Source organism: Sciurus vulgaris (genome assembly GCF_902686455.1).
Source record: "Sciurus vulgaris genome assembly, chromosome: 8".
Lineage (NCBI taxonomy): Eukaryota > Metazoa > Chordata > Mammalia > Rodentia > Sciuridae > Sciurus > Sciurus vulgaris.
Genome location: NC_136468.1, coordinates 44,855,947 through 44,883,329, shown reverse-complemented (window position 1 = coordinate 44,883,329; position 27,383 = coordinate 44,855,947). Strand labels below are relative to the sequence as shown.

The 27,383-nt window shown below is 32.5% G+C and overlaps 1 protein-coding gene across 4 annotated transcripts in view; it reads left to right on the top strand.

The window, feature by feature from the left end:
* The window catches only part of GLCCI1 (glucocorticoid induced 1), a 147,243-nt gene that overhangs the window by 79,764 nt on the left and 40,096 nt on the right, over window positions 1–27,383 (top strand). For all 4 annotated transcript variants that reach the window (XM_079151806.1, XM_079151805.1, XM_079151804.1 and 1 more), the window contains exons 2-3: window positions 13,150–13,301; window positions 26,393–26,479. In XM_079151806.1, the coding sequence (XP_079007932.1) occupies window positions 13,150–13,301; window positions 26,393–26,479 (239 nt within the window). The remainder of the gene's footprint in view (window positions 1–13,149; window positions 13,302–26,392; window positions 26,480–27,383) is intronic.

Sequence of the window (27,383 nt, the reverse complement as noted above, 5' to 3'; positions counted from 1 at the left end):
TTCCTATCTTTCTTAAGTGAAACTAAAATAGCTAAAATATAAGTGGAAGAAGAGGCAGATAGAAATGAATGATGGGACAGTTCCATGAAAAGTAAGTGACCAGCACCAAAAAAAAAAAAAAAAAAAGACAAGTAAGTGAACTGCATTATTTATAAACACATTCTTGTCCTATCTCAAAACTACATAGAAAGGATTAAAAAATTATTCAGATGAAGAGGAAGAGAAAGGGAAAAAAATACATTTGAGTCATCTTTTTTGTATAATTGGGTTGGTGTGTTTTTATTTTCCTGCCACATTGAAATAAGTCTGTAGTAGATCTGGAGGTGGTGGTGATTTTTATTTCCAGTGCCCTAGCTCTTCTAGGTTTTTATAATGATTTAAATTATATGCAGAACAATAATCTGAGATTAATTCACTCATTTTGGGAGGCATTGAAATTGAACAATGCTCTTTTATTATTTAAGGAAAAAATTAAATAAAAATTAAATTAGTTGTTAATGGTAAACTCTGGGACTTTGTGACTTTAGTTCATTTTTGTCTTCTGGGCAGTGCCATTTTTGATTGACATACTGCTCAGTAAATAAACTGTTCTTGACTAAGATTTTAATGGCCAGTTTTGTGGCTACTAAAGGAATAAAGCATGGTGCCATTCTAAGATATTTCATGACACTTTTCCCCTACACTTTATCATACCATCAGTAGAGTTTATTTCTTCTTAAGTTGCTCTCAGTCCTTGGCATTGCTTCCTAGCAGTCCTTTATGCACAGTATTTGTAGAATTGTTGGGATGGAAGGTGTTCTGTGTACGCAAGCACCGACCGGTGTTTTACTATGTTCTGTTTTACTCCCTGGTCTCTACAAAGGTGTCATTTGTATAAAACATTTTCCTTCAGGATGTTTCCTGCAGATTTTGGCCATTCGAACTTTAATGAAGCATTCAATTTTGGATAAACTACTGCTTCACAGCTACATGTTTGACTCTTTAGTGTCAATATTTATGAAAGTAAATGCTAGAATAAACATCTGTTCCCTTATTTCTGAAACCTTCATTCTGTTGAGCCTGTTTATTCTGGGTTTACTATAGAAAGGTGTTGTTAGTTGTGTATTTCCCAGTCAACAACATATTCAACTTTGCTGGATCTCAGGATACAGTTTTGGAGGCAGTACAGCTTGTAGGCTAGATTTAATTTACTAGATTATTTTTCATTAAGCATATGAGTGGACCCAGACAGATATCTGCACAGATTTTTGTTTTATCATTTTCCTGTCACCAGATTAGCTTAACTGGCAATCATATCTTACTGAAGAAAGCTGTCACTCTTTTCCTAAGCCTTTCCCCTAATCTCTTCTACATTTAACTGTGGATTTACCTCTTCACCCTGTTACTAGGCTGTTCTGAGCTAATCTATAGTTATTAATACATAAGCAAAATTCCTAAGTGATTGCGTGTTTTCATTTATAAATTATGTATTTTAAAAATAAATTTATAATTCTACAAAATTTCGGTTATCATGAAATGAGCATTCACTGTCTAGAGGCTGATGTGCTTCTGTGTCATATTAAGTCATTTTTATTCAAATAGAAGATAAAGCTGATAATTTTCTAGGAGTGTCACTTTTCATTTTGTTTTTCAGTCACAGAAACTCTAGTCATACAAATACCTAAACATCTCATTTTACATGTCATAATTTGATTATCCTTTTGTAGAGATTCCGTGGTAGTCACAGTCAGTTCTTTTAACCTTGAAAATAATTTAGGAACTCTTTGTTCTTTTCTGACATGTCTAGTAGATGGTAGGTAGTGGTGTGAGAACCTGGTTATTTTCTTTGTTTTTTTCAGAGGTGCTTTTAAATGATCCCTTGCAAAGAAAAGGTCATCCTAAGGGATTCTTTCTATGTTTTCTTTTTCCAGTTGGCCCTCTCTTCAAGCTCTTCAGTCTCCATTTCTGCCATTTTCCATGGTAAACACTTTTCCCCTAAAACAGATCCTGTTGCTTGATTCCTTCCTGTTTCTTACTGTGGGTTTCCATAGGATGTGCTTTGGGCTTTGCCGTGATTATCAGCTTTGGAGTGAGAGAAAAGCAACAATTCTATTAATGGTGTGAATGAGATGCTTCAATTTTAGTTTCTCCTGTACAGTGGTCAGAAGGTGATTTTTTTTTTTTTTTTAACTAGGTTACCTAGGAAGAAAACATATCTCTAAGACTAGCCAACACAACGAAAATGCTATATCAAATATGAAAATTATATGTAGAGATACATACACAGAGATTTGGTTCTTGAAGAAATCTGATATCTCACATTTAGTTTTCTGATATTCTCAAAGTTCATAGTCTTAAATTCAAATATGCTGAGAAGAAACTAATTTAGTGTTTTTCTGTCCTTATTTTTTTAGTTCAGTGTTTGCTTAAGCATGCTACTACTCTTCTCCATTCAAAAGTACCACCAGTCCTTATGTTAATTCTTTCCAAGCTTTTAGTTGAAATACCTTCCCCCATAGATTCTTCAGTATATACTAATAGGAACAACATCCTGAGTTCATGCTAGTTGGTATAGCAAGAACTCCAATAAAGTTTTTATCTGTGGCCTTATTCTTCAAGGTCACTGAAGCCTTATTAAAATATGTTTGATGTGGGCTTTTCTGGATCATTTTCACTAGATAAGTATTTTCTTTCACTATATAATTTCAAGTTATCGTTCAAGAAAATTTATTAGTTTCTTTTTGTTTTGTTTCTTTGGTTATCTTATTTAGGGACTCCTGTTATACATATGTTGGACCTTCTCTATTACATATCATCGTTTTTTTCCTGGATGTCTTTTTACTGCTTTATTATTATTATTTTTCTTTGAATTCTAAAATTTGTCTTCCTTTCCATTTTCTGTTTCTGTTAAGGCATTGTTCGCTATGTTTATGTATTCTTGTTTTTCTTGGAATGTCGCCTTCATTCCTGAAATGTCTTTTATTTCTAAATCTTAGTTGTAAGATATCTCCCTTTCCTCCAAACATATCATTTCTAAGTTTTTCTGTTTCTGAGGTTTTTTTCATTACTTCTCTCTTTTTAAAAAAAGGGATATTCTCTCTTTTTAAAAAAAAGGGATATTTAGCAGCCAAGCATGGTGGTGCATGCCTATAATGCCACAACTCAGGAGGTTGAGGCAGGAGTATCACAAGTTCAAGGCTAGCCACAACAATTTAGTGAGGCCCAAAGCAACTTAATGAGACTGTCTCAAATTAAAAAGGGTTTTTCCAGTACTTAAAGTGGGAGCCACGTGGCTCAGTGGTTAAGCACCCCTGAGTTCAATCCCTTGTACAAAAAAAAAAAAAAAAAAAAAGTTTTTAGCTTGTTTAGAAATATTAGGTTACAGTCTTTGTTTTAAATGAACATGTCTTTCTGGCATACTTCCATAATTTATAAGGACATCTTTTATTCTTTTTGCTCTTTTATTCCTTGATTCCCTTATGATACAATTTTATGTAGGACTGATCTGTTCTCTGTTGCTCATTTTTTAGATAAAATGCATTTTCCTGTGTTTTTAAGAAGGGGGCTTCATTTAGCATAGCGGTTCTAGCTTCAAGGGTCTAGCGCTCCCACTTCTGTTGCTTTTGTAAAGTGACTTTAAAAATTCTTTTGCTTCTGCACTGACCCTCCTTGACTCCCTTTCCTGACATTCTATAACCTGTATTATATCTACATCTCATTTTTAAAATTATTTATTTTTAAATTTTTTACAGACTACATTTTGATTCATTGTACACAAATGGGGTACATCATTTCATTTCTATGATTGTATATGATGTAGATTCATACCTTTCATGTAATCATGCATGTACATAGGGTAATGATGTCTGTCTCATTCTACCATTTTTCATACCCCCCGCATTTCATTTTACATAATCCAAAGTTCCTCCATTCTTCTCTCACTCCTCTCACCCCCCCACCCCCATTATATATCATTCTCCACTTATCAGGGATTTTAAAAATTAGGATCTAATAACTTGTCTCATTTGATAAAAACTTTTTTTCCAGTACTTAAAGTGGGAGCTAAATTCTTGAAAAGAAAAATTTCTGAAATGTTCAGTTTTCTGATTAAGAAATATTTACAACATGACTTTCCCCTTTGGTCACTTATTTTGATCATTATTATGATTGTTGATACTTTGTGATTATTTAATATTTGAGCTCATTAATCAATGGATTTTAGACATAATTTCTAATAATAGAATTCATTAAAATGATAAGCCACCTTCTACTAATTACTCATTTCCCAAAGTTCCTTCCTTAAAAGACTGTCATTGTATCAGCAGAAAAAAATGAACTTAGAAAAAATCTCCAATGTCTCCTGTTCTATATATACTTTTTGGTGATATATTCCAAATATCAGAGCTTTGTTTTAATGTGTTGTTTATTCCCAAAACTTATTACCAGGCCATCTTAGTGATATTTTCCTTATAGCCTTAGTATAAAAAGATTCTCTTGGGTTTTCTTTGAAAATAGACTGAAGATCTCCCTCCAAATGCCTTATCTCAGTTTGTGTTATTTGACATAAGTTTATGGGTGAGCTGTAGCTAGACAGTCATGTCTAACTGATCGACTGGGTACATTTTTTTCTTGGTGAACTTGAGGTTACAGGGTTGTGCTAGGCCTCATTTGGGCAGAAGAATATTTGTTTATTTTGTCAGCTTCTTAACTCTTCCTTTGCAGATTTCTTCAGGGTAGCCACATGGTCATTTCTGCATGTTTTCTAGATTACTTCTGTGGTAGGATTTCAGGTCTGGTTGATTAGTGTTTCAGAATCTACTTACACTGAAAGAACTTAGTTTTTGCCTTTTTGTTTTACTTCAGATAGCATATTTGGATTTGTGTCCTTCCTATCTCTTACCTGAATCTCATTTGATTTTGGTGATTTTATTTTAGTGATTAATATGGTTTGTCCCCCCAAAACTCATGGCTTAGTTCCTCAATATGACAGTTGGGAGGTGGGGCCTACTGAGAAATGTTTGGATCATGAGGGCTCTGGCCCTCAAGACTAAGTTAATGCTTTCTCACATGAGTGAGAGTGAATGAGTTCTTGCTTTTGAGAAACTGAATTAATTATCAGAGTGGGTTGTTCTGAAGCAGGGTTACCATTATCGTTTTGGCTCTTTAGCACATGCCCGCTTGTCCTCTGCCATGTAAACCTTACCGGAAACTGAGCAGACTTCATTATCATTCTACTGTTCAAAAGTTCCTTGCTTTTGAACTTCCCAGCCTTTACAATTAGCCCAAATAAACCTCTTTTATTTATAAATCATCCAGTCTCAGGTATTCTGCTATGGTAACAAAACCGACTAAACCAATGGTGCACATGTTTGGCTGATTTCATCATTTTATATGCCTAGCAAGAAAGACCAATGTAAGCCTAATGGTGAAGTGCCTAGAGTATGCTGACTTTGGAAACAAAATCTAGTAGTAATTCTATTTATTAGACAATCAATATTATTATACAATAGATTGGGTAGAGCAACATAGTAGTCTTTTTTTCCAACATTTTATTCTGTTATCCAGTTCTTAATTTTTTTTTGAAGTTTGTTTTGAAAATATTCTTTGTAACTGTGAGGCAAGGAGGAAATTACTCATACTGTTGGTAGTGATAATAAATTCAAAACTACATCTTCCAAGATAGTAACTTTCCTTACAGAAGTACTAATGCAACCTTTTTAACAAAATAGAGCTTTAGCAAATTTATGCTTGATCTCAGTGAACCAGTGGCAGAAAAATTCTGTTTGTATTAATTTATGGCTATTCTTTTTCTTTTTGCCTTTGAATATTTATGGGTATTCTTGATCTCATCTAGATTAAGACCTGTATCATTTCAGGATGCTCTGAAGTTGGAGAAAAGCACCCTAATGTCTTATAGTCAATTTCTTCTTAGATTTTGATGAAGATTGAAAAATTCAGTGACTTATCTTTTAAATATAAGGTTGTGTGTACAAACTAGGTACAGGATATTGTAATATTTTCAGATGCAGGCTTAAATTCTTTAGTAAATTTTTAAGATCTAAATTTCAGTTTGCTTATGTATCACACCAGTCTTAGATTTAATTGTGCTCCGGCCCTTTCAATTTTTAAGAGAACCCATTTAATGTATTTTTTTCAGGAAGTAACTTTTCTTATAGTTAACTTTTATTTGCATGCAAAATGCCTTATTTGGGTGGGTCCTTTTCAAAACAAGGTTTTTATCTTTCTAGTGTTCATAAGCATATTATGCCTTAGAGTGCTCTGTACCTATAGGTTTGAAGGTTCTTATTCCCATGGCCAGCACTTTCTTTAGTTGATTATATGTTTAAATTTATTAAATCTAGACGTTTAGCTGCTAGTTGCAAGTATCAAAGATGTGAAAGAATTGATTGACTTTTTTTTTTGCAGCAAATATTTTCTTGAGTGTGCAGTCAAACTTTCAAGGCCTCTAAATGGGAGTAGTTTATTGTCAAAGAAGGATTTTCATTTTGAACATTTAGGTCCTAAAGATCTAGTCCCAAAACTCCTGACTTTGGTTCTTAAGCTTTCATGTTAGCATTTGAGTCACCTGAGATGCTAATTAAAAATTCAGATTTCTCGATTTCACCACCAGAGTCTTATTTCATTGATGAGAAATTGAGCCTACAAATCAACATTTTTAACAAATGTCTCATACTTTGAGAAACATTACTTTAAACCATCAGTAGTTCTCAAATCTGATCAGGCATCTAAATCAACAAAGCAGTTGATTCCCATTGATGCCTGATTTGCTTTTAAAATTAGTTAATTGTTACTTCTTCCCTAATAACTACTTAATCAGAATTTCTGGAATGGAGCCCTAGTAACCTGCATTTTTACTAAGATGCCCTGTAGTCCTTTCATAGAAAACCACATCACAGGAACCCATCCTTGAGACCCGTTTGCTTATTTCACTATGAATTTTGTGAGGGCCTTTTACCTTTTTGTTCTAGGATCTTATTTCTGGGTGAAATATTAACTGTTTCTGTTACTTCTTAGACATACTCATGTTGACATTGTGAGGTTTTAAAAGCATTACTTATTTTTAAAGACATTCTTTAACATTTTTCTTTTAAGTACCAGGTAATGTGCACATACATATAATGTATATGTGTGTATTATAGGACCTATCGGCTGTTTTCATTTTGAACTTGTGATTCAGAGTTCGCTTATGGACTTGAATATTTTTGCTCGGTTGATTGTCATGGGATAAAATGTCTTCACATACTTTTAAGAATTTTAATTCAAGACAAAATGTCTTTTTATGTTTTTTATTGTTCACTAATATTATTAGTACAATATTTTCACATAAAAACCAGTTATTAATACGAATTCTGTGTAGTAAAGAAGTAGGAAAATTGATACTAGTACATAATTATCAAGTAATTTGCTGAACTGTAAAGCTTTACACAATTAGGATTCTTTATAGTTGTGGTCCATGGTAGTTTTTGAATAAAGTACAAAGCAGTTGATTCCCATTGATGCTGTTAGGACAGCTAAGTTTTATGTAGTTATAGTCCTCGTACAGTGGTTGAATATCTCCTCAAAGGTTTAAATAAATTACTTCAATTTTAAATTTAGCTATGCTTTGCATATATAATCAATGTAAATAGAAAACTTTGGGCAGGTAATCATGTATTGACTTAAGAGCTAACAACAGAGAAATGACACTGTTTTTTAAAAAACTACTTACACAGATGAAACATGGCATAACAAGGTTGGAGTTTATTAAAGTCCAAGGAAAGAATGCAAGGGCTTTGCTTATTGTATGTCTTACATTATATATAGCTACATTTTGGCACTCAAAAATATTGTATCCTTTTTACCACTTAGTAATTGTAGTTGGGAGGGTATGGTGGTTTGTACTCATTACCTTGTAGCTAAAGCTCTTAAAAATTTTAATACCTTTTTTGAGGGAGTGGGGATTCCACTTAACTTTGTTAACTTGCTGCTGGAGATTAACTTCTTAAAATACCGAATTATTAGCTGGGTACTGTGTTGCATGCCTGTAAATCCCAGTGACCTGGGAAGTTAAAGCAGGAGGGGAATCACAAATTCAAGGCCAGCTTGAGCAACTTTGAGACCCTGTCTCAAAATATAAAAAGCACTGGGGATGTAGCTCAGTGTAAAACATGCCTGGGTTCAATTCCTAGTATTTAAAAAAAAAAAAAAAAAAAAAAGAGAGAGATAACATGTTCAAGCTTAATAATCAGTCTTCAAGTGATTGCCACTGAAGTGTGTTGGAAACAAACTAATTAGATACATTTACTCAAGCAGTTAGATTTTAAGTTTGTTTTGTTTGAACAGTGACTGGCTTGCTATTCAGATTCAGTTATCCTATATGAATTCCTGTTTTTATCCTGTTTTACTGTTATTACTTTAACATGGCTACTTTTCCAGGTGGCTTCTAGAGACCAAGAATTATTTTGAATAGCCCTTAGTATGTACCTCAGGGAAGCCCAGGTCTACTATCTGCTGCTGCCATGAGGCTTTTTAGTTAGGGGAGGAAGAGGAGGCAGAGTAACAATCTGTAGATCAATATAATAAAGGGGCTATTTTATAGACTTATGAACAGTCATTTTCTGGTACTAACAATCATAGTAGTACTGGAATTTGGAAAAGGGTTTTGAAAAAGGTATTTTTTTAAACTGTCATATTTATTGTTTACTTTATATAGTACTCTGTGTTTTATCCTCAAATATTTCTGGGGAAGGAGATTAGGGATTGGACTTCTAACTGGCTTGACTAGACTCTTTAGTACTCCTTAAGAGTATTCCTTGTTATAGATCATCGTTCTTGTTATCTGCTGCCTAGGTTTTTTGTTTTGTTTGTTTGTTTTTGCCTTGGTTGCCTTCTATCCCTCACTGATGTACATATGCCTCATGTACACTACTTTATATGCACTTTAAATATATGTATCTTATCTCCCCCAACCAGAGTGTAAACTTTGAGGATAGGAAGAGTCATAAACTTATTTCGAAATACTCCTTTATATGTGGAATAGTGTTTCCATATAAGTAGACACTGAGCAAGTTTTGTTTAGTAATAATGACTACCTGATTTCACCATCTGTAAAGGCACTAAGAAACAGTTTATTGTGTTGAATGTATAAGTAATGCAAAACCAGTATTGGATTCCCTTAGTGTACTAAAATGGTAACATCTAAATTGGTAGTAAATAATACCACAAATAAATAAAAATTTATGGTTATATAGTCTTAAATGTTGAGGCAGTCAAAGACTAACTCATTGGTAGTTTGGATAATATGGTAGTTTATGGTAATCATTGGTAGTTTATTTTAAATGGAATTGAATTTATGATAGATCTTTTGATAAATCTAAATACTAGTGGTATTTGATAAATGGGGCTATTATGGCAAATTATGTCTTGGAAGAGTGCTCTGATAATCAATTTTTAAATCAATTCAGGAGTTTTACTCTTTAAATAATTTACAAGGAAATTCCTAATTGCTCCACATCTTTGAAGTTTTCTTGGCATAAGGAATGGAATCTTTCTTTTAAAGTGTTTGCAGTATAGCCTTTCAGGTACAATCAGGCATTGCTTAACAACAGGGACATAGTCGAAGAAATGCATTGTTAAGTGATTAGGCAGTTTCATTCTTGTGTGAACATAACAGAGTGTACTTAGACCAACCTAGATGTTGTAGGTTGGTCATTCAACATGACCTCTTGATGCCCTTAAGGGAAAAAGTAAACATGAAATGTATCAGCCTGCTGCTGATATAACAGGCATATTGTTTTACAGTGAACTTTTTTTTTTTAAATAAGTAGAGGCATATACTCTAAAGTAGTACAATAGTATAGTAAATACATAACTAAGTAACAGTAGTTTATCATTACCAAGTATATTTACTGTACAAAATTGTATGTGCTATGCTTTTATATAACTGGTTGTGCAGTAGGTTTATTTATACTAATATAGCTGCAAACATGAGCGTAGCATTGCACTACTATGTTATAATGGCAAAATGTTACTTGTTGACAGGAATTTTTCAGCTTCATTTTAATCCTATGGTACCACCATCATATAGTAGTCCAGAATTGAAATGTATGTGGCTTGTGACTGTATATCTGCCTCGTGTACTTTTCAGTTTTTAAAATGATGACTGGATAGAGTGAATTTTTTAACAAAATGTGGACATTGTGGTATCCTTATTCTTTCTTTTTAATATTTTCTTCGTATTAGTAATCATGTGGAGCTTGTCTACATATTCTTACACAATTAAGAATTAAGATTATAGTTACAGATTTAGACAAAACTAGCTGGCCAATTTCAGGATTCAGTTTAGTTTTCAATTTCAGGTGCCTTACCCTAACAGTTGTCCTATTGAGGTGAGTAAGGATACCCATTGAGGTACATGAAGCAAATAGAATTTTCTGTTATTTTAAATTTCATACATATATGTTTATATTTTATTTTGGAATATATGTAACATATGAGTAATAATATACATATCCAGTTGTTAATAAATAGCTACCCTTATTGCTGTCTACGTAGTTACCAATAGGAATACTTAAGCAAAATAACTTAAAGACCATAATTCTAACAAAGTAGCTAGCTCCTCATAGAGTAGACACCAAAGGGAGAATGTGCATTCTTTTTAAAATGATATACAAAGATCCAAAGATTTAAAACACAATGAAAGAAAAAGTAGAGACAAGAATATTGTATTATACAGGCCAGTGGATTCATTTATAGATTGATTGATCAGATATTTAATTCATCATAAAATAAAAATTATCCCTATTGTTTACTTGCCAAATTGAGTTTTAATGACAAACTGCAATTTTTTCAAATAGCTTGGAGCAATTTAAGTATATGCACAAGTTTTCAAATGTAATGGTTTTTCATTTTTGTTTATAGCTGACATTTAGATAGGCCTTTTTTTAAATTGGCAACTGCTGTAAATGTTGTCTCTATTTTTCAAGGGACTTTTTTTTTTTTTTTTTTTTGCCTTTCGTATCTTCTGGGTGGAAGGAATGCAAAGTAACTTTAAAATTTTAAACAAGTCATCATAAATCAGATTATGGGGAACATATTAATTTTACTTATTTCCCAGTGTTCCTCAAGTTAGTAGATATTGCTTTTACAACCAGGAAACATTTAGAAGAATATAAATACCTCCTAATAGAGCTAAAAATAAGTTCCATATTTTCCAAGTTCCTATGATGAGAAGGATATAAGGAGTAGGGAGAAGGAACAAACAATAAAACATAGAAAACAAGTAGTGAGGAAGCAATACAAAATAGGGGTGAAATTAAATAATAAGTTAAATAAAGCATGTTACAACAATAAATATAAGTGGGATAAACTCACCTTTTACAACAAAAAGCTTATTACAGCATACTTACTGTATATAAGAGATACACTTAATAAGCTGTGATTCAAAGAACTTGAAAATAAAAAGAAAGGGGGATATATAGGGCAAATCATTCCAAGGAAAACAAAAAGGGAGTCAATGTTTGGTTTGACAAAATTTAAAAGTAAAAAGTAATAAATGGGACATATTTTAATGATGATGCATATAAGCCATAATGACCATGTCATTAATTTATATATACCAAATTATTAAGAACTAAAAATATGTCAAAAATATTCAAGAAATAGAGAACTTTAGAACTCAGTAGAAGTTTAGAGATTTTAGAATACTTTTGTAGGTGAGAGATCAAGCTGATAATTCTACATTCTATATTTTTATTTAATTCATATAATTGAGATATAAGATAAATAACTATATTCTGAGAACAAACTATATCTTCTCCATTACTCATGAAATCTCTATGAAAATTAGCTATGTTTTTGGTCACAAAATTTCAGGTGAATCAAAAGAGTAGAACTGAGTCAACTAGATTCTTTGCCTTTGGTACAATAAAATTAGAGCTAACTAATAAAGATGAGGAAATTTGATAATTTTCAGATTTTCTCTAACAGTGCAAATGAAAAAAGAAATCAGAACTGCAATTCTAAGATAGAATCTAGATAATATGATAACATCAGAATAGATTGCATTTTTTATTCTGATGAACTGTGTGTTTTGGTTTCAGGAAGGTAGTTTGAGGAAAGCATTAAATTTAAAATGTTTTCTGATCCTCTGTAATATGCAAGGCATTTTGTCTTATGTGAGATAGAACTAGAATCAGAGCCTTGGAAACTTAAAATCCGTTGGACTTATTATAGAGTACACATTCATAGTAAATTATTTAGGGTGGACACATGGAAAATCATCATTTCTTTATGGATTCAGTGTTCCATGTGATGATTTTAATTTTCAACAGAGAGGATTATGGTACTCAAGTGGGGAAAAGAAGAAATAGATTGTTAGGATAAAATGATTCAACTGTATAAAATGCCCAGAGATCTTGGTTCTTTTTTAACCCTATTTCCTTTTAACAGTCCTGTTTCATGGGATAATTCAACTTCTTTATGCTTCAAATGCATCTTTAAATAAGAATTAAGATATGTAGTTCTTTACACATGTTATTTTGAGATAGCTGTGAATCAATTTTTTAAGTAAATATTAAATTTCAGCTCCTTTTTGGATGACAGTATCTGAAATTATGATCTGGTGGGGGGAGAGACAAGCCTAGGGTACCAAGAAAACAGAGGGGAATGAGTATATCTTCAACAGAGAAAGAAGAAGCAGTATTTATATATGAATACACGACCAATTTAACTCCACATCGTATACTACCACAATAATGAGATACTAATTGGAACAAGTTATACTTATTCTATGTATGTATAATATGTCAAAATGCACTCTACTGCCATGTATATCTAGAAAGAACAAACTAAAAAAATTTAGTTGAAATGGATGCAGAAATAGCAGTTAGAAAACTGGCAGGTGATAAGATATGATGGGGTCTTAAAGTAATGGCAATAGAAATAAGTAGATTTTATTGCAATCTGGATGGGCTTCAGAGGATGTCAAAAATCCTGAAAGTGCATGCAAGATTGTTAAATGTTTTCTCCTTGGGAGAGGATCTGTAAATAGGGTTATTAGGGTAAATGTATGTATTATAGGGAAAATTGATTTGATAACATTTACAAACTACAGTTTAAATAATTTAAAAATTCACTCTAATATCTAATTTTCTTTTTCACTTTTTATAGTGGACAGGCCAAAATCTCAGCAAGTTCGAACCTCTAGTACAATAAGGCGAACCTCTTCTTTGGATACGATAACAGGACCTTACCTCACAGGACAGTGGCCACGGGATCCTCATGTTCACTACCCTTCATGTATGAAAGATAAAGCAACTCAGGTAAAGTTAGTAAATTAAAATCAACTTTATTTTTCTGCAGTTTATCTGTTTTGATCATACTAAAGAAAATGGAATATAATTAAATTTTCCTGAATTCAAAATATATCTAATAAAAAAATCTGTTACTCTGAACAAACTGTAATTTTTCATCACATGGATTTTAGAAGTTTTAAGAGTATTTAATATTTAATAAATGTCAGTCTATAGTACATGATTTTAGAGATGTAGTTTTAAGAATAACTTTTCACTAGAAATTAAAATAATGACTAGTAATTATATTAGAAAATATAAGTATTTTTTGAAGAAATGTTTGTATAATTCTTGAAAATAATTTATAAAGTATCAAAGATCGTAAGTTAAAGGTTGATTTCTTTCCTTATTAAAAGCAAGACAGAAAACTCAGAAATAGAAATTTTCTCTTTTTCACATTTTCCCTGTGGAACAATCTCTAAACTTTCAATTTGAAGTACTTCCTCCTATAACAGAAAAGGTTTGAAAATATCTTTATTTATGACTATCTGAGTTCTTAACTATATATTCATCAGCATTTATAGACATTATGAAGAATATTAAAAAATATGACAGGTGATCAGTAGTATACCTGCAGTATAGTTAGGAAGATAATATGTAAATTTATAACAATCAATAATTAAAGATAGTGTATAAGTATATGAATGGGACATGTAAATGTGAGGGCATTCAAAAGAAGGAGTACATTTCAGGCTTTATAGATTAAAAAATAGATTAGCATTTCATGTCTGAATAATTAGAAAAAGGGGAGAGAATTTTGAACATGATCATTGAAAACCTTGCTTCTTAATTTTTGTCATTTTTTTAGGACAAGCTTGAAACTGAAATTAGCTGCTTCTTTATCATCTATCCCATCAGTTCTACCTTTGTAATGTCTAGTGTTACTAACCTTTTGTTTTCCTTATCTTCCTTCAGTGAAGAAAAGGACAAATTTTATATGGCAAGCAGTAGAATTCTCAAGTAGAAATAATTACTAAAGCTTACAGATGTGGGTCTAGACATTTAGTGAGAAATCTAAACATAAATAATTGAGAACCATCTTTCCAGAGGAGTTGGATTCACAAATGGAATAAGTGCAGACATAGAGGATAAAGAAAGTCCAGTGATCAACAACTTTGTTTTTGGAAAGGCACATAGAGGAAAGAGAACTAATTTATTCACTTAGGAGCAATAAGAGAGAGGAGGGAGATAACATTTATTAACTATGTTCCATGTACTGTTTGTTTTATAGCCCATGTTTCATTTAATTCTTGTAAGAATATTACAACTTACTCACCTGGAAAAGCAGAAACTCAGGGAAGTTAAATGACTTACTTGGGATCATAAAGCTAGAAAGTGTTGAAATCTTATTTCTAATATAGGTTATATTTATTTCATTCATGCGATAACTGACACTACTAAAAATGGTAGCTATTTTTATTGGATGACCAAAAACAAAACAAAAATAACCCAATAGAGGAGGGGGAAGGAGAGGGTGAGATACTGGGGAATGAAATTGACCAAATTATATTGTTCTGTTGTGTACATGTATGAATATGTAACTGTGAATCCCACTATTATGGATAATTGTAAAGCACCTATTAAGAAGTAATAAAAAAGAAAGTATTTTGTTGAACATAGTTTTGGCTGACACAGTGACACTATCCAGGAACATTTTATTTACTCCTAAAAAAAGAACAGAAAAAAAATCTGATAAAGAGCAAAAGGATGGTAAAATCACTAGTTAGTGTAGTTTTAGAAGCCAAAGGATTAAACTGTTTTAGTTAAGAAAGGAAACATTGCTGACAGAATCAGATACTCAAGAGAGGTCATGGAGAATAGAACTAATGGACTAGGGGTACATTGTAGATAGCCATCCTTATGTAACAGAATCAGACTAGGCCGAGCCTTATGATACAGGGTCCTAACTCCACCCTATCCTGTTCATCACAGAAGAAACTTCTCCCTTTCCGGGCACCTTTACCTGTGTGTCTGTGAATAAAAGAGAGTTGGGCTACTCCATGTTGTTATAGGCCAGAGCTGGTATGTCCAGACCCATCACACCCCCTCTCATTTAAAAGGAGTATTGGCTCTTGTATGTTTATTGATTAGATAAGTTTATGGGTAATTGATTGATTTACAACCAACATCATCCTCCAGCAGTTAACCCTTTTCTCATCCACATGGGACGTGACTGAGAGACCCCCACAGTACATTATCTTGCAAAGTTCAATATTAATGATATGGTAGAGTAGTATGCCCAGAGTACTTGGTAGTTAAGAAGAGAGATGAGGTAGAAGAAAAGAGAACTGGAGATAGGTTTCTTCTGCATGTCTCTTTCTTTATGCAGTGGCAATAATGAAACCTACCTAGCAATGTTGCATGACTAGATATAATATTTTAAAGTACACATGGGAAATACTGTAAATACATACTGAATTATTGTAGACTAGCCCACTTCTAACATTTGTGGAGTCTATACTAAATATAAAGACCCAAATAGCATGTGTTTAAGTTAAATAAACTGTTAAATATGTTTCCTGTTCCCATTTTGACAAATAAATCTTCATAGGGACCTGTAAGGTTTGTGTCCAGCACTGTGATACGTTCCTATAATCCCAGAGACATGGGAGACTGAGACAGGAATATTGTAAGCTCAAGGCCACAATTTAGCACAATTTAGCAAGACCTCATTTCAAAATAAAAAGAACTAAGGTGTAACTCAGTGGTAACACACTCCTGGGTTCAATCTCCAATACCACAAATAAATAATAATAAAAGGTCAAGTTTGAACTAAGTATTCTTGAACTTTTCAGTTATATGCCAGAATGTGTCTACATAGGCCAAGTCCATCTCACCCTCTGAGCCTAAACCCCATTCTGTTCCTGTGTCATACTCTGAGGTGGCTTTATACATAGGCCTGGTACCTTTCTCCCTCTAAGTCCTCACAGTCAAGTTCCTTCCATACCCTTTTAGGAATGAGACCCCAGAGGATAGATCCTTGCAGACCTTGGAAGTCAAATTTTCATCGTATGGACAGGGAATTCCTGGGTCTATATAGCCCAGAGCATACATGATCAGTAGCAGGGCGTTGATTCATGGTGTGCATGTCCTTTTACCCCAAGGTCTCTTCACCTTTTGGGGAAGAACATGACTGGAAGAGGGCCAGAGTAATTCCTCCTAAATCTTGAGATCCAGGATGGGGACTTGTCTTGCCTGGTTCTAGATGTGAGTCATTTATTTGAGAAATTTGTTATTGAAAAGAAGGGAAAACATGAGCCTAATTTCTTAGATGTGGAACTGAGGCTTAGAAAGGTTAGGAAATTTAAATAACTCAGTAAGTATGAAGAGATCTGAATCCAGATTATGTTGATTCCAAAGAGTTTGCCTTTTCTTCAGCTCCTCACTGCCTCTCATAGAAACCACTAATAGACATGTAGCATTTAACCTAGCACTTGCCTCACAAGCAGTACCTTGCCCCCAAGCATCTGTTAGTTTAATTGAAGATTCAAGAGATGAACATATAATCTAGTTTTTACGGCCACATTTATTCCTCCTGGATTAACTCCTGAGTTTTTCGGGAGTGAATAAGTAATTTTCAGTTATTTGGTGGAGAGGAGGTAGTTTGCTCAATTTGCTACAGATATTAAACAACTGGGCTGCCTGCTCTTGGTGAGGGGTGTCTCCAGCATCTTTCTTTGATAGTTATGTTTCAACTACCTTAATTATTTAGGGCTAGAGATAAAATTCTTCATACTGTTTAAGTAGAAACTGTATTTTATAAAACGTGATGAGATATATTGTGAAATAATTAAATAAAATCTGCTTACTGTGTACCTTATCTCACTTATCTTTTTTTTTTTTTTTTTAATTAGAACACTTAAAATCTACTCTCCTAGCAATTTTCAAGTACAGTCATATATTACTTAACTGGGGGTACATTCAGAGAGATGCATCCTAGGTGATTTCATCATTATGCAAACATAGCAGAATTTCTTTCACATACCTTGTTGACATAGGTCAGTCACTCAGTGTGGCCTCTTGATGAAGATACAGTAAAATACTATGTGAGCCTACTGCTGACATAGCACAACATATTGTTTTTCAAGTGGAAGAGTACACTCTAAAATGAAAAGTACAGCATAGTAAATATGTAAACAAGTAACATTTATTATCATGATCAAATATGTACTGTATATAACTATATGTACTATAGTTTTATACAACTGGCAGTGTAAATTGGTTTGTTTTCATTGGCAGCATCACAAATAGTTGAATAATGCACTGTGATGTTAAGAGGGCTCTGATTAGATGATGGAAATTTTTTCAGTTCCATTATAATATTATGGTACCCCTATTTTTTTTTTTTTCTGGTTTTGTATTTTTTTTTATTTTATTTTATTTTATTGTAAACAAATGGGATACATGTTGTCTCTCTCTTTGTACATGGCGCAAAGGCATACCATTTGTGTAATCATAAATCCACATACAATAATGTTGTTTGATTCATTCTGTTATTTTTTCCCCTTCCCCCCACCCCTCCCATCCCTCTTTACCCTCTATACAGTACTTTCTTCCTCCATACTTGCCCCCCTCCCTAACCCTAACTCTAACCCTAACACTAACCCTTCCCTCCCCCCCATTATGTGTCATCCTCCACTTATTAGCGATATCATTCGTCCCTTGTCTTTTTGAGATTGGCTTATCTCACTTAGCATGATATTCTCCAATTTCATCCATTTGCCTGCAAATGCCATAATTTTGTCATTCTTTATGGCTGAGTAATATTCCATTGTGTATATATACCACAGTTTCTTTATCCACTCGTCAATTGAAGGGCATCTAGGTTGGTTCCATAGTCTGGCTATTGTGAATTGAGCAGCTATGAACATTGATGTGGCTGTATCTCTGTAGTATGCTGATTTTAGATCCTTTGGGTATAGGCCAAGGAGTGGGATAGCTGGGTCAAATGGAGGGTCCATTCCAAGTTTTCTAAGGAATCTCCACACTGCTTTCCAGAGTGGCTGCACTAATTTGCAGCCCCACCAGCAATGTATGAGTGTGGTACCCCTATTGTATAGGTGCTTTGTCATTGACCAAAATGTTATGCATTGGTAGACTGTATTCAAAATGCCATTATTAACTACAGTCACGATAATATATGATAAATCTCTTGAAGCTGTTCTTGTCTTTACTGAAAATTTTGTGTCCTTTGACCAACATCTCTGCTATCCCTTCCCCAACTTCTGGTAACCATAATTCTACTCTATTTTTATGAGTGAAATATTATATATCTGGATAGAGGTTTGGGTTACAAGTATGAATACATTCATCACAATTTATCCTTGTGTACAGTTGTGCATTTACCACATAACATTCAACTTTAAAAACATAGAATATAAAGTTTTAAAAAACTGAACTTTAAGACGTTTAGGCCTTAAGTTTGCTATTCTCTGTGACTTACTTTGAAAGAAATAAAAAAGAAAATAGATTATGTATAGTTGGATAAATATGTAATGAAGCAAATATAGAAAATGATTATAAAGAGAATTAAATGTTGGATTTACAGATACTGAGTAGTTTTGTTTTTATTTTTGTTCTGGGGATCAAACCTAGGGTTATGGTATGCTAGGCAAGTATTCTATCACTGAGCCACACCACTAGTTTTTTAACTGTTCTATTGGAAATTTTTCTTAAGAATTTTTTTTTTTTAATATGGCTCACTGAATTAACTGCTGTCTTACTAGGCTTTAGTTTGCTTTTCTGTAAAGTCAAGTTAATAATATATGACTGACACTGTTACACATTCTTTATGAGGATAATCAAATCTTAGAAAAACTAAAAAACTTTTGTAGAATTTAATGTTACTTTGTTACTTGAGCCTTGCAGATACAACCTTTTTAAAACAAAAGTTTGCAGTGACTCAGGCAGCTGAGGCAGGAGGATTTCAAGTTCAAAGCTAGCCTCAGAAACTTGGTTAGGAACTTAGCAACTCAGTGAGACCCTATATCTAAATAAAATATAAAAAAGGGCTCGGGATGTGGCTCTGTGCTTAAGCACCTCTGAGTTCAATCCTCTGTACCTTTAAAAACAAAAAAAGTTTATTACCAACTCTTAAAATTGTGGTTAATGTTACTAGAGTCAGACATTAGTAGTTCCTCAGCCTTTTCCCCATATTATAAAGTGTAATATATTAACAAATTTTAAACTCTTGTGTTTTAAGTGTTTTTAAATATGAAACTAACACATATTTTTATAAAGTGTTAAATGATAAGAATCTATACAGCAATAAGCAGAGATGTTTCTTCTGATTTTGCCGATATAGTAGTGATCAGGACTCTAGACAACTGTTGGCATTCTCTCTTCTCTGTGCCTTTGAAATTAAGTTGGGCCATGAGACTTTGGAAGTAAGCTTTAAAAAGCTGGTGCATTCCCTCTGACAAGGGAAAATAGTAGTGTTCACTCCTTTATTAGACATTTCTGGGTCACTAAGTGACAATGACAACCATCGCCTTCTTATCCATACATGTAATATGAGCAGAAATTTGACCTTTGTAGTTTGAAAACATTCAGAGTTGAAAATTGAGTGGTTGCTCTGTTACGTAATCTACTCTATGCTAACTAATATGCAGCATATCACCCTTTTGACAAATTTTTATAGGACTTTGGGAGCATTGTGATATTTTTCTTAACTAAAAATGTTAAAAGATTCAATGTGGACATAAAATCAGTATGAAAATAGAATGGAAAAAAAACTAAGTACTAGAAATGAGCCTCCCCCTCCACCACAGTTTTTTCATTCTCTTAATTTCATTTCAACTTTTTAAAAACTCTTAATAGTTTATCATCCTATTCCAGATTTGAGTTTTATAAACCTTAATCTCTTTTTTCTTATATAGTTAGCAATTTTTTTCTGTGTGAGTAATCCATCCAAAGCTGCTCATGGAACAAACTACTACTTACCTGAGTCTCAGCAAGTTGCCTCTGTGAAATGTCCATTAAACTAGAAGACTTTAGGATGTTAACTCTTCTATAGCTAATTTCAATTAATAAGATGTATGCAAGTGAATATATTTATTCTTAAGAGAAAGCACTTCCACCTTCTTTTTAAGCAAAAATCTAAAGTTATTTAGATTTAGATTCTAATAAAATGAATTTAATACTTCTTACATATGATTTTGGGGGAAAAAAAAAGCTCCTTGCCTAAACACAGAATTTCCACTTCAGACATCCCAACCCAGGTCAGCATTCTATCATAATATCTTGTGAAATTCCTGTGCTTTCATTTCTTTCAGGGATGCTTGGTGATATTTTTTTTATAAACCTTCCATAATTGTCTCAGGAGGTTTTTGTTTGTTTTGTATTGTTATCAGTACTGGGGATTGAACCCAGGGGCATTCTACCACTGGGCTACATTGTCAGCTCTCTTTATTTTTTTATTTTGAGACAAGTTCTCTGTTTTGAAATCCTCCTGCCTCAGCCTCCTGAGTAGCTGGGATTATAGGTGTGCACCACTGTTCCCAACTGCCTCAGAATGTTCTTAATTCAGGTAAATTAAATCTATTTCAGATTATTTATTTTGGGTTTTATCTAATTTTGTTTTGAAAATAATGCATTTTGGTGGTAAAATAATCTGTAGAATTTAAAAGGAAGGACATGAATAACAGCTATTGACTCCCTGGGTCTGGCCTTAAATGATCATTATTAAGAATTTTTTTGGGGGGGGGGCTATAAATTTTGAGAAGTTTTCTATACCTATAAAAATAAATTCTTTAAGCATATACACAGAGATGGAATCTTACTTCATATTCTTTCTCTAGCTTGCATTTTCCATTTGATGACTCACTGGCATCCCTCCTTATCATTACATGTAAATCCCTACCTCATTATTCTTTTTTTTTTACTATTTTAATTTTTTTAAAATTGTGGTAAAATATATATAACATAAAATTTACCATTTTAACCATTTTTAATGGTATATTCTTTAGCTTTAAGTACATTCACACTTGTTGTGTGGCTGTTTTCACCATCTAGCTCTACCACTTTTCCATCTTCCCTAGCTGAAGTTTGGTTTTCATTAAACACTATCTCCCCATTCCCTTCATTCCCTCGAATCAGGTAACTACCATTCTACTTTCTGTCTCTATGAATTTAACTACTCTGGAGCCTCATATTAGAAGACTCATAGAAGACTTATATCTGGCATGTTTCACTTAATATAATGTTTTCAAGCTTTTTATTGTAGCATATGGCAAAATTCCCATTTTTAAGGCTCAGTAATATTCCATTATATGTACATATCACATTTTGCTTATTCATTTGTTGATGGACATTTGGATAGAATTATTTTGAATAATACTGCTACCAATATTTGTATACAAATATCTTTTTAAGTCCCTGCTTTCGTTTCTCTGAGTATCTACCCAGAAATAAAATTGCTGGACCATATAGTAATTATATGTTTACATTTCTAAGGAACCACTGTACTATTTTTTTTACAACAGCTGTACCATTCTACATTCCCATTAGCAATGCTTAAGGTTCCCTTTTTTTTCTACTGCAGCTGTTATTTTTCTGGCTTTCTTTCTTTCTTTTTTTTTTTTTTTTGTTCTATAAATAGTCATCCTAATGGATGTAAAATAGTACCTTATTGTGATTTTGTTTGCATTTCCTAAATGTTGAATGGTGGTGTTCACTTGCATTTTGGCCATATGTATATCTTATTGGAGAAATGTCTATGTCCTTTGCCCATTTTCAAATTAGTTGTGTTTTTGTTAGAGTTTTAGGAGCTCTTTGTATTGATTCTGATATTAATCCCTCGTAAAATATGTGATTTGCAATTTCTTTTCCCAATTCTGCAACCCTTTTCATTCTACTGATAATGTTCTGATTTTTTATTTTTGTAGAATCTAGATTTTTTTTTCTTTTTGTTGCTTGTTCTTTTAGTAGCATATTCAAGAAATAATTTCCAAATTCAGCATCATGGAGCTATTCCCTAGTATTTCTTCTAAGAGTTTTGTAGTTTCTGCTTTTAAGTTTAGGTCTTTGATCCCTTCGAATTACTTTTGTGAATAGTTATAAGGTAAGGATTTAGTTTAATTCTGTTGGTCGTAGGTAATCTAGCTTTTTCAGCATCTTTTGTTGAAAAGGCTGTCCTTTCCCCTATTGAATGGTTTTGATACCCCTGTTGAAAATTAATTAACCATATATGTGAAGATTTATTTCTGAACACTCTGCTGTGTTCCACTAGACATTATATACTCAGTTTTGCTATGAAGCATGCATATTTTACTATATTCAGCACATATGCTTATTTTAATAATGGTCCCTCTTGTTTTAATCAGGATGATTATTTAGATAGGAAATGCCATTTTATCATTAAATACTGTTTTTTTGACCCAACATAAAATATGGTGGATTTCTTCAATAGATAATCGAATATTTGGTCCATGGTTACATTTCTGAGAAGTACTATTTGTTTTAAATATATATAGTGGCAAATGAAGTGTTCGTTGATGTTTTTGGTATTTGTTTAAATGAGACCTGAATTTTTGTTTTTCCTATTCATGATGTAATCTTTAGGTTACTTGCTTCATAAAAAGGGTTTGCAAGATTTCCTTCCTCTGTACTCTTAGTTATAGTGTAAATATCATCAGAATTATTGTCACTTGGATCTGAAATAATTTTTATCTATGAAACTTACTAGCCTACTATGTTTTTGGATTTTAGCTTTTGAGAAAATCTTAGTTTCTTCCATGGTCTTGGTTGCTTTTAGTTGTATCAGAAAGAAATTTCAAAACTTGCATCATTTGAGCCAAGCACATGCAGGAGTATTGCTTGAACTCAGGTATTTGAGGCTATCCTGGACAACATGGTGAAACCCTATATTTAAGAAACAAAAACAAAACTTTTATTCTTCAGAGTAAGAAATGGGATGATTAGATCCTAAATGTAATTCTTATGAAGTTAAGCTTCCCTTTTTCTTGGTAATGTTTTTCTCTGATTTTTCTTTAAAATAATTTTTTTGAGTCTAAACAATAAAACATTAGCATGCCAGAAAGTACATAAAATTAAATTTGTTTATTTTTCTCAATTTCATTAAGATTTTAGTGTAGAGAGTTTTATGATCCTCTCTGTCAATGTCTTTTGCTAAAAGTCTGTTTTTAAGAAACAGATCTCAGGGGTTTAGGGATATAGCTCAGTGGTTGAGTGCCTGTCAAGAATGCATGAGGCCTTAGGTTCAATCCCCAGTACTGAAAAAAGAAACAGATCTGGAATAAGTATTTGGCATTTTGGCTTTAGCCAACATCCAGTAAAATAAAGTAACTCTGAATTAAATTATGTAAATTCTTTGCTATTGAAATTGTGTTAAAATACCTAGCCTTTTCCTTCATTCCTGAAAGAAACTTGGTTGGGAGAAAACTTTAATCAAAGGAATAGAGGATGTTCCTCAAATAGTAATAGATGAAAAAGAGTATTTTCGGTTTTACCACTCTGATCAGAAACTCATTTCCTTACCGAAAGACACTCTTGATACAGCTGTTTGGGTTTCCTGTGCCCTTTTTGAAGAGCTTACTGTTGCAATTTGTTAAAGAAGCAACAGTTGCTGAAACATTTTGGGGGTAGGAGACTTCTTTATGAAATGGAAGCAAGTCTGAGAATGTGATGTGTATGAATCTCTTAAATTGCATTTACGGGACCTAAATTGTTATTTTATGGAGCTGATTTCTGACAGTTGAATAAATGCATGGAAATTTATTCCTACTCAAGATCACCTTGGGCTGGGTTTGTAGCTTGGTGGTAGATCACTTACCTAACACATGAGAGGCGCACTGGGGTCAGTCCTCAGCACCACATAAAAATAAATAAAATAAAGATATTGTGTCCATCCATAAAATTTTTTTTAAGAAAGATCACCTTCACTGTTTTCTTTTAGCCATTATCTGACAACAGTAGAGAAGATTTTATAATTTAGAGTTGAGCAGAGTTCTTACCAAAGTAATAGTGTTCCTGTTTGCTAAAGGAATATATTCACTTGTATTGAAGAAAAACATTAATCTGTGACAAAATTGCTAATATTTTATTCAGTAGTTTTAATACTTTAAAATTGCCAGTAACTCAAAATTCTGCTTACTGACTTCTGTAGTTAATGTGTTCACTGGGTTCAAAAATAAATTTTATATAATGGAGGACCTTTCCTCTTCTGTTATCCATATACTCAGTTCCCTCCCTTTACCTGAAACATTTTTCTGGTAACAAAATTAACCTGTTCTCTTTTAACTTTATCATGCCTTTGCCCCTCAGTTATCATTCGGTAAAATTGTGAAATAAGTCATGTTTATTTGGGATAACCTTCTTTCTTTGGTTCTCTGACCTTTGTTGTCTGATGCATTAGTTCTCAACTAGCTATATCTTATCAATGTTGAAAATTCTGGGATAGTGTTAAACAGCATTTACTGAGCAAGACTTTTGTATGTTAGAGATGATGTGCTTTAAGATTTAAGATCTGAGAAGTAAGAAGTAATTTAGAATTAGGTCATAGTTTAGGGTATTGTCTGGAAAAGGAGTTGACCTCTCAAGGTGTTAACAACTTCTGTAAATGAATGATTGATATGGGAGCTTTCTTCTTGGGAAATAGTATAAATGATGTTTTCTCTGTGTTGGAATTCTTATAGCATTTGAGGAATAACTCTAGTACCTATTGCAATGAGGATTATATAAATAATCCATATTAAGCTTCTAGAACGATATCTGGAACATAATAGATATTAATTAAATTCAGCCACCTTTGTATTGGAATCTGTAATAATTTACTGTCACCAAGTTTAAACTTAATATTGAGTTAAGTGCATAGAAAAAGTCATTATTACTAGAATCAACAATTGATAATATAATTAAAACATAAAGTTTGGACTGGGAGGTAATGGTAGGAATGTTATGGGTAACTTCAGAGCATGAGAGGGCTCTGAAATTCAGTAATTTCTGTATTTATTTAACTGGCATTCAGTTATTACTGGTTTCATTTTGGAGTATCGTTGCTTTTAAGAGATGGTAATTATTTTACAAGTTGCCCACAAGTTGTATGTAAAACTGATGGCTTTTTAATGAGAGCTTACATATTATGTAGATTCTGAAGTGCAGCTTCAACAATAATTTTTCCCATATGTAATAAAAAAGCATTTTAAAAGACATATATTTGTACTGTTATAATTATTACCCATTATCTGTCTTTAAATAGTGGTTTTTAATTTTCCTAATTTACATTACACTCAGTGTTCTCATATATTAAGGAAGGTATTTTAATATTTTTTATTTTTAATATAATTAGTAAATTATCTTACTACTTTATGGCATTTGGGATTTGGTGTTTTATATATATGAGTATAGTATCTATTAACGATTAAATAACTAAAAATGATGTTATAATTAAGTGATTCTATTTTATCACAGAGCTTACCTTTTTTAAAAAGATACATACCATTTATAATCAGTTTTTTTTGGCTTACATTTATTCCTAATCTTTCTCTGGTTTGTTTTATAATAACTTTTTTTAATATAAGGATGCCTGAAGTTTTTCCAAAAAGATAGTATGGCTATTACTCTCTTTGCCAAGTGTAGGAAGAATAGTACAATCAGCCCTCTGTCTGGCCAGATATTTGTTATCTAAGTCATCTATAATGTTACTGCTTCTGAAGGAGTTTGATTCTTTTTTTTTTTTTTTTTTGGTCCATTATATTTAGTAGAAGTACCATTTTGTATTTAGTTTGTCTCTTCTCTTTAAAAATGCCAATATGGAGATCATCAGTTTTCTTTGAATTTGGTAACTTTAAGTTATTAATGTTATTGATGTGAGGATGTCAAAGTTTTTTAAGCAAGATGACTTAGACTTCTTGAAACAATCATGACTAATTCAGAATATGACAGTGTTTTAAACATTTTCACAGGATTTTGGTGGGTGTAAAGGATTTTAGTATAGCTACCTAACTGGTATGTACTAAAAATGTGAATTATATTTTAGTTTATTGAGGTTAAGGAGTAAAGACCAAATTCTTTATTTTTTATATTTTGTTTGTTTTTTAAAGACACCTAGCTGTTGGGCAGAAGAAGGAGCAGAAAAGAGATCACATCAGCGTTCTGCATCATGGGGGAGTGCTGATCAACTAAAAGAGGTAAGTTATTTCTGTTTCTTCTCTGTAACCTGTTTTGGTACTAGCAGATTATTTTACTATTTCTGAATATAATGATACTTCTTTCATTTATCCTAACCTTACCTTGTTCAGAATTTAAGGGTTGAATTTGTGTTTTGTTGAACAAGTCAAGAGTTTCCTTTTGTATCCTGTATGTCCTTTATAAATATTTGTACTATATCCAGTTGGCTGTAACTTTTCTGGAATGAAGTCTTATTTTATGTAATAACTCTTTTTTGTTCACTTTAGATATCTTTTTTTCCTCCTTTACCTGCTTATTTTAAAGTTATGGCAATCAGAGCTGTAGATCATAGTTTTGTATAATGATTAGTACAGTGGAATCCATATCTTTTTTTTTTAATTGGGTCTTTTTAGTTATGCATGACAATAGACTCCATTTTGACATAATTACACAAGCATGGAATATATCTTGTTCTAATTCAGATCCCAGTACCTCTCCTTCTCCTTCTCATATCCCTTCCCCTGCTCCTTTCCCTCTATTGCTCTTTCTTCCATTTACCAGTTATATTTTTTAATTAATTTCTTGTGAATGTATACAATGGTGAGATTCACTGTGGTATATTCATATAGAATTATGTCTTAGTATTCATTCCTTATTATAAACATCCATACGTATAACTTTATGTATCTTTAGTCTTATGTTTGTCTTTTATAAAATAATAGAAACTTGGAGTGGAAATGTCATCTCCTCTGTTAAGCACTTTTTTAAAAGATGTTATCTAATATTTCTTGAATGATTCTCAGCAAGGGGAACTCATTACTTTAAGAGAACCAGTTCAATTGTTTTAGCTTACATTGTTCTTTTGTATGTTGCGTGCATTATTATGCTACTAAGTTTTGACTCTGCTCCTTGAGCTACAGGTGG